This window comes from Diaphorina citri, unplaced genomic scaffold, assembly GCF_000475195.1.
Source record: "Diaphorina citri unplaced genomic scaffold, Diaci psyllid genome assembly version 1.1 scaffold1808, whole genome shotgun sequence".
NCBI lineage: Eukaryota > Metazoa > Arthropoda > Insecta > Hemiptera > Psyllidae > Diaphorina > Diaphorina citri.
Window position 1 is genome coordinate 51,498 of NW_007379234.1, and position 8,549 is coordinate 60,046.

Below are 8,549 nucleotides of genomic sequence, written 5' to 3' on the forward strand. Positions count from 1 at the left end.
ATTTTTCATACATCTGCGGTCACTTCATGCGCAGAAGCATGAAGTGACCTCTCTGGTGTTTTAAAACAACCCCAAACTACCCTATTGAGAAGAGCCTGTAGTGTAGGTCAAGGTGTTGTTCCACAGAGCTACTTTGTTATTTACATATACGTCCCCCCCCCCTCTAGTCTGGCAGTAGTCTCCAAAAGGAGCTCTTCTGCCCCAACACATTCTTCTGCCAATAGTCAAAACAAATACTCAGCCCTATTGACTGGTTTAGTCCATTTTCAGAATAACAAAACATTCCTGTTGTGCAGTTTCCCAAAAAAATAAAAGTAGCTTGGTGGAATAAGGCCCCTAGCTCTAGTAGTCATATGCCCCAACGCATTGGTTATGGGCATTTTTTTTTTTTAGTCAGAGCTCACTGCCTTTTGTCCTTTCTTAGCGGAAAAAGGTCTTCTATTGTAAAACCTTTCTTAGCAAGATTAATTTGTCATTTTGTACATACTCATACATTTAACCCTAACATCTACTTCTGTGTTTCTATCTTGTGTCCCTTTTGTGAGAGGCTGAGAGGCAGTCCCTTGAGTTCTAAGGCCATGTCAGGCATGTCTCTTCTTTATGTATTCCGAATAATAATGGTGTTTATTTATACTGCTTGGATATGACTAAAGAGTCCCTTCACTCCAGCAGTAGGCTAAGAGTGATGAATTCAAAATGGGCTAGGGTGAAACAGGACCTCTATTTAAGACCCAGTTTGCCAGCCTAGTGCCTAGTTAGCTTAGTTGGTAGTGCGTCGGCCTTGTAAGCGCTAGACCGCGGGTTCGATTCCCGCCCGGGGCGGATTTTATCCTGATGGGATATTGTTCGTTCTGGGAACGGCTGGCTTTCTCCTATCCTGCCTTCCTTCTCTCTTCGATTTCAGGACGATAAGACCATAGCAGTTACAGTTCCCTCTGTCAAACCTCTTGAAAAAAAAAGACCCAGTTTAGACTGCGAGGGTAAAGGGACTTTTTAGCCAAATGCTGACAGTAAAAACATATGAACAAGGTCTAGTATTTTCTTTACTCAAGCCAATGAAGAAATTAATCAAGAGAAGGTAGTTATAGTTACTTTCTCAGAAAGGAAGCAGTAGCGGGAGCAACAGAGGAAAACGTAAAGAACTCAACTCACACGTAAAGTCCGTGAAAAACGAATTTCCGTCATATTACTCACTCTCGTAGTTCACTTCTTCTACAATTTTCTCATTCCTCGTTACACTCCACTCGCCTAGGAAATCATTCATTCCACATAACATCATCATAATTTTATCAACACATTTTCAAAACGATTTGTTTTTTTTTTTTATTTTTATTTTTTTTTTTTGCACACACATACACAGTTTCGTGCATGTTTTGGTTGGCGGCAGACCAAGTTGCCCCGTTACAGGATGGCTCAGCTATGGCTCAACTGTTGTTTTGTTTTGGGTTTGGACTGGTGGACGATTCGTTCGTGTGATAAAATTTTTGGTTTGTCCTTAGAAGAAAAGGCTTGGTCGAAAGTCTTACATGATTTAGTTTCTTAAAAAATTGCTTGTCTTTTGCGAGTATTCTATCAAGTCCATCCTCTGAAATTCTGAATATCCTTCTTGTCCTAGCTCTTGTAATGATTTAGGTTAGGTCGCGGTTTCGATTCTCGTCGGGGCCACAACCGTTCTTTCTCGGAAAGAATCCTATTATGTTCTCCCTTTTATTTCGGGATGATAAAACTTTCAAATTTCAAATCTCTCTTTTTTTTAAGATTCAGATTTTTTACATTTTTTATATTCGCCATCAAATTTTGGAGCACACTCAGCTGTCTTGTTTGACTGTCTCTCACGCGTGAGATCATCCTGTTGAAATGTACAAATTCCTCACCCCAGAATGATTGATTATGCACACACACATACACGGTTTATTTTTCTTTCTCGAAAATCAAAATGTGAGCAAATTTTCGACTTCCTTCTTCTTACTAATTGGAGACTTTTCAATCGCGTTTTATTTGACCCTTTTTTTTTCTCGTTCGGCTGTTTTCTTTTCTTCTTCTTATTCTTTTAAAAAATACATCCATGTATTTAGAGGAGTATTTATTTTCGAATTTTTTTTTGAAAGATTTCTTACTCTCTCACTTGAATAAATTAAACCCTTCATGGTTCTTTTTTTTCCTCGCGCAATCGCCGCTGCACTGACGGCTACAAGCAGATAAACATCTTTAGATCCCTAGCATAACGCCGGCCACTCACTCTTCGACCATCTCAGATGGTCTGACAGACCTAGTTCTCGAGCTTTTTCCATCACACACGTTCCGACAGTAGGTCTATCAGACGGTCTGGGCGCCACACGCTTTCCAACTGCATATCTTTCAGACGGTCTGGGCGCGAGTGGCTATTACAAGATATGACACTTTAGCCGTGATTAATCTCAATCCCGTGTTATCTCGACTGGGATAGCGAGTTCTACCTTCAGAACACACAAGCCTCTCTCGTCTCATAGACATTCTCTGGACAGGGGAACGGTCATGCAGCAAATTAGTGGTTCTGTTGTCGCACACATTATGCTCATATTGTGACCGCGTGTGGATAGATTTAAATTGATGGGGACATGTTAAATGAACACATCACACATTGTCCGAGCGTCTCTATGCCACAAATAGCAACTATAGCTAAGCGGGGCGTAAACAGAGAGAAGGTAGTGAGATTGTTTTCTACACTCTTTGTTTACTCAATATTGTCATTAGGAATCTCGAGTCTGCTCGCACGATGGGAGTATTCCTTCTGGTCCAGATTTACTGTTTCACTCTGGAATTCAAAAGATCAACGATGACATAGGCCTGCGAGATTACAAGTTGTTGAAGCCAACATGCAACAATCTCCGTGCCCGAGTAGGTATCACACTAGGCTTGCACACCGGAGGTCCCGGGTTTGATTACCGGCGGAGTTCAAGTTTTTTCAGCTCTGTGCCTCAAATTCGTTGTGCACTCAACCTCGATTGAGTAGCTACTGTAATATAGTAGCTGAGTAGCTAGTGTAAAAAGATGGGTGAAAAATGAAAAGTGATTACAAAAGAGACACCTGGTAATGCTGTGATATCCCCAACGTTGTGAAAAGGCTCTGATTTACCACAAATAATTTATGACTTAGACTTGATTTTTCACTGATTAACCTCTAATCACGTTTTTTCGAATTTTGTTTTTGTTCTGGAAAGATTCCAAACGGAGTTGTGACTTGTGTTCCATAGTTACCAGAGTGGGCTAAGTGTAAATATTTGGAAAGCAATGCATGCAACATGTCTTCCCAAGGACGTTCGGTGCCGACTCCCGACGAAATAATAATATTCCCGTTCATCCGGTGTATTGATAATGAAAGGCGTAATGAAAGGTCTATAAATCCGGTGGTAGGAGACTAAAGCTGTGTCCAAAATGCTCCAAACATAATTGACCTGCCGTCGATCCACAATAAATTCACATCGGTCGATGGTCAATTGGTCAATATAAAAATTAATCGGTTGTGGAAGATCGACATCGATCGATGATCGTTCGAAGGCCGTCTACTGTGGACAGTGGACACACCTTAACCATTATGCATTATAATCCCAAGGGAGAGTGATGAGATGGCATAGGAAAATGAAATAGGAATTGCGGCATTTTCATTCTTGGTTCTTGAGAAGTTTTCCAGCTCTAAATAGCTAAACACATATCTTCCGGAGTTGAAAAATTACTCGCGTGCAAATACCCCGTGGGGTGGCTATCTATTATGTATGGTACATTGTCTACCTTTGAACTTTGTGCTGTCGAAATTAAAGCAACAAGTACGCCTATGCTATGAGAGAATCTTCCGACCTTTTTCATGTTGATAGCGATGGATGGATAGGATATTCTGGTTATTTATAAGACAAGAAGGAACGACCTCTGGGTTTCGTGACTGTTTATGCAATCTATTTTTACCAACAGAGTATTATGTTTGTATTGTTTTCCATTTTTAGCAACAGAATACATGCCTACACGTTTCCTATACTTTCGTAGATTCGTATAAGCTTAATCCATCTTAAAGGCAGTTTCCCCTACACCTAAACCTTAGAGTGGGCATTTTGTGTATGGAGTCAAGCTAAGTCAAGTTTTTGTATGGAGTTGAGCTATTCTCTACTTACCTATACTCTATACTAATCATACAAAATAGTAATTAATGATAGTGCTAATTTATGTATACTGCTCGGATAGAACTAAAGAGTCCCTTTAATCCAGCAGTAGGCTACTGCTATTACTACTGTGGTCAAGTTGTCAAGTTCATTGGACTTTTTTTTAATTTGGCAAACTGTGGGAGTCTGGGACATAATCCTCGAAAGAACGGGAAAGAGAAGTCTTCTGAAGGTGCTAATTTTCCCATAACCTCTAGGAAATTGCTAATTTTGAAAGCATAGATCTCGAAAACATTCAAAATTTCATCTACTCGCAGCATATATGGGCCTTGGAAACAAATTTTAGTGAGCAAATGTTCCAGCTTCCCTTAAAATATTTGTGTATCCAACCCGATTATTGCACCCCAAATACAAGTCTTGTAGCTTTGACAACCGGGGTCCTGGGCCTCTTGTTACTCACTGCAGTTTGTGAATCGTTTAATCCAGTTTTCATTTTCCTCTGTTTTGTGGTCATCTTTTTCTTGCAATAATATTTGGACTTTGAACTTTTCGTCTACCTTGTGGTTTCTTGTGAAATTTCTTTGGTCTTTTTTTTCTCTCTGTTAAAATTAAGGTCTTTTTTCAACTTTCAGAGTTAACACGTTCAATGCTATTTTAGGGGACTTTTACCATGTCAAAAAAGACTCTTTTCTCTTTAGTATTTGCCCTGAAGAAAACGATGCAAACCTTCTCATTTACTATGGATGGCATTGATCGTGTTGATATAACAGTGAATGTGTTAATGTCTTTTTTTTTTACAAGGCTGGTGCTATGCTTGCAATGCAGAAGAGAGATATCTCTCTGGTTTGTCTTGTCGCATTCAATGTGTTAAATATAAATAAATAGGGAGATTTAGCACTTTGAAAAACTTCAACTTGCTTAAGGTGTATTTTATTACGTTCACCTGTTTCATGTCTAAGGTTTAGACTTTAGACCATATTTATGGAGCCCTTCTTTTAATGTTTATTATCTATTATTTTGTCCTTCAAATGCAAGGACAGTGCTAAATCTCACTACCCACTGTTTTGGCTGTTAATTCTAATTTTGTGTTTCTCTAACCCTTTGAAACTTTTTCCCCCCAAGGGTTTTAAATAATAATATCTTTTCAAACTTTCTGTACATTTCTCTTTTCCCATTTGGAACCAAGGGTAAAAAATTATGAAAAATAAAATTCTAAAGAAGAAAAGACTAGCTTCGGATGGCTTTCCATGTCCGCTTTTGTGTCTTTTTAATTCTGAAAGTGTTTCCACTGTTTCCTGTCCAACTATCACTCCCTACATAATAAGATCCGTTGTAAAGGATGCAGTTCATGTTTTCTGCTTTATGAATGCAGCACCCACTTCTGTTTGTCCTACATTTGGTCCTGCTGCTTTTATTGGGCGGGACAAAGAATCATTTTTGATTTTTGGCCATGTTTTTACTTTTTTAAGTTCAATTTTGTAAGTTTTGTCCCTGGGAAAAGTTTTGGCCCCGACTTACAACTATCTTTTGGTCTTGTAGTCAGTCAAGGGGGGAAAACAGTCATCAACTCATCATGTAGGTACCTAAAACACTGGTTTTAGCAGCAAGAAGTTGCTGAAATAATAGGGACTTAATTTATAAATGAAAAATAATAGTTGTAGGTACAAACCTATAAACTACCTAAAGTTTAATTTTCATCTACTTTCCCATCAGTCCCATCCTTAAAACTACCTTATACTCTTCCATTATTTTAGGCCTTTACTTTTTTAAGTTCAATTTTGTAAGTTATGTCCCTGGGAAAAGTTTTGGCCCCGACTTACAACTATCTTTGGTCTTGTAGTGAGTCAAGGGGGGAAAACAGTGATCAACTCATCATGTGGGTACCTAAAACACTGGTTTCAGCAGCAAGAAGTGGCTGAAATAATAGGGACTTATTTTATAAATGAAAAATAATAGTTGTAGGTACAAACCGATAAACTACCTAAAGTTTAATTTTCATCTACTTTCCCATCAGTCCCATCCTTAAAACTACCTTATACTCTTCCATTATTTTAGGTCTTCCTTTTTTGTGTCACCTTAAATTGAACAGACTGTAGAATTCTCTTGTTAACCCTTTCTAACCCTGTGTGCCATCTTGTCTGGACGCTGCTCCATTTCTAACCCATTAACCCTCGTAGGGAGAAAGGTCCCCTAGCCCAAGATCGACAGCCATGGGGAACTTTCCCGTACAAAATATCCGCTCGGAAATTGTAACGCATGAAAATGTAAGTGGAAATTGATGATGCTTTTTTTCTTTCAACAATTTTACTGTTTCCGATTTTTCTTTGAGTAGATTTTTAATCAATTTGTGTTCTAATTTCCCTTCAATGTAGAATATTCACTTCATTTTATATCTTTGCTTTAGTTCATAATAATATTATGTACATTCTGTTATTTTGCTCTTTCATTTTGCTGAATTTGTACTTTGTATTTGTACAGATTATAATTAAAGACAAAAGGCAAAATACTCGTAGGTTGTTTTTTTTTTTTTTTTTTTTTTTTTTTTTTTTTTTTTTTTCAGAAAAAAAAGGTAACTCGTACCTATAGCTTCGCTATATTTTAGTAATAGAAAGTAAAAATGAGTAGGTTATTCAAAAGCTATAAGAGTTAACATGACCTTCCGCTATAGGTGATCTTAGTTCATTTATTCTACCAACATAAACGTAACGTTCATTTTGACTCCAAAAGTACAAAAAGTTCTTTATTGAAATACACGAGAATCCGAATTTCAACCCATTTAAATTTATCACAAAACATGGGGGGGGGGGACAAAAACATTATTGCCTTCCAAAGGAAGAAAAAGGAAAGCGCTCTACTTTCAAGGTTCTTTTCAACTTGAGGTTTGACTTCTCTTTTGTTATTTATTATCCTTTTGTATTACAAATAAAGCACATCTTCGAAAAATACTGGGTACCTGGGTAGGTAATACGGGGGAATTTTTAATTCGCAAAATTCCATCCCTTTCGGGATGAAAAAGCCCCATGTACCTGAAATGTAGGGGGAAATATTTATTGATTTTTTTGGAACATAATACGGATGTGTAAATCATAGATCTTAGATCTAGATTTCTAGAAATTGAAGGATCATTAGTTACTAGCATTTGTTTTGAAAAGGCTGGAAAGAATTTTCCTGTCCTTTTCTCCTAATATTTTACACTTCTTGAGTTGTCAAAGTAGAACAGTAGTTACACATGGAAATACAATACTAGAGAGCTTTTGCAACTGTAATTAGCGTCCCGTTAACTGAACTCTTTAACGGGACGCTAATTTTGGTTCCAAAAAGTCGCTATTTTGACTGTATTCCATCTTTAATAGTAAAAGTTTAAACAAGGACTTTTTCCCCCGTTATTCCTGTGTGTAATACGTAGCTCCCTGTATTATTCAGTGTGTTTATTTTCTTTTTATACAATGTTTATTACTTCGTTTTCGCACGTAAATTTCGAGTGTTTACTCTGCAAACTGTAAGATACATGCGAGGCACATGTATTATACGTGAACGGGTTTATCATGGCATTAACAATGGGGGCGTACGTGATACAGGTTGCATAACTTGTGGCAAGGGTGGAGAATTTGAAGGGGTATTTTGAGTCATGGTGGGTTTCACCAATGACATGAGAGATTTCACAAATGATTTTTTTTTTTTTTTTTTTTACTTTTTTTTATCTGGCTGCGAACAAAAGCATGTTGCTGGAAGAGGGAGGGGGACACACAGGGAAGAGGGACGGGATAAAAATTGGCATTCGTTTTCATGACCATTAATTAGCCGGAGGGGAAGTCTATTTCACCTTTCGCGCGTCAGTTCTGAAATGCCAGCATCAGTGGCGTCTCGTGCGATTTTGCAAAGGGAAGCTAGAAAGTATAGAAACTCATGCAGTATGCTGATCTGCTGGTGGTTTTAGAATCCAGGTTGAATAATCACTATATCACGATTTTCGATAGAAAATTGGATATACCTAAGTATCAGAGTTCTGAGAAATACAAACTGTAGAGGTGTACAGGAAAGAATGCTGTGCTTCTCTATCTCTAGATTCTCTACTTGCTTTCATGGAGATTGTAAAACTACGCCACTGTATTTCATACTGTTTTCGCTGCCTGAGAAGAATAATTTTGATGAAACTTGGCAGACAATGCAAACATATTACCTATTTGTTATAAATTATAATATATGATGATGATCGGGTATCACTGGCTTATTGAAACTGGAATTTGGCCTGAGTTAATGAAAAACCATTTTTTAAGTGTAAAAGGACATTTTTCAGTCTGATACGTCTGGTAGAAAAAGAAGGGAAAATAATCGAGTGGAATTTTTAACCTCGCTTCGTTCGGTCATAGGATTTCTTGAACCACCCTGTTTGTTATTTGATGGTTTCATAATGATAAA

General features: G+C 37.7%; 1 protein-coding gene across 1 annotated transcript in view; it reads left to right on the forward strand.

Moving 5' to 3' along the window:
* Window positions 1-8,549, forward strand: part of LOC103517316 (TBC1 domain family member 24) — a gene marked incomplete at its 3' end in the record, with an annotated part of 49,553 nt that overhangs the window by 39,777 nt on the left and 1,227 nt on the right. The window contains exon 10 of the mRNA XM_017447416.2: window positions 6,308-6,394. Within this exon, the coding sequence (XP_017302905.1) occupies window positions 6,308-6,394 (87 nt within the window). The remainder of the gene's footprint in view (window positions 1-6,307; window positions 6,395-8,549) is intronic.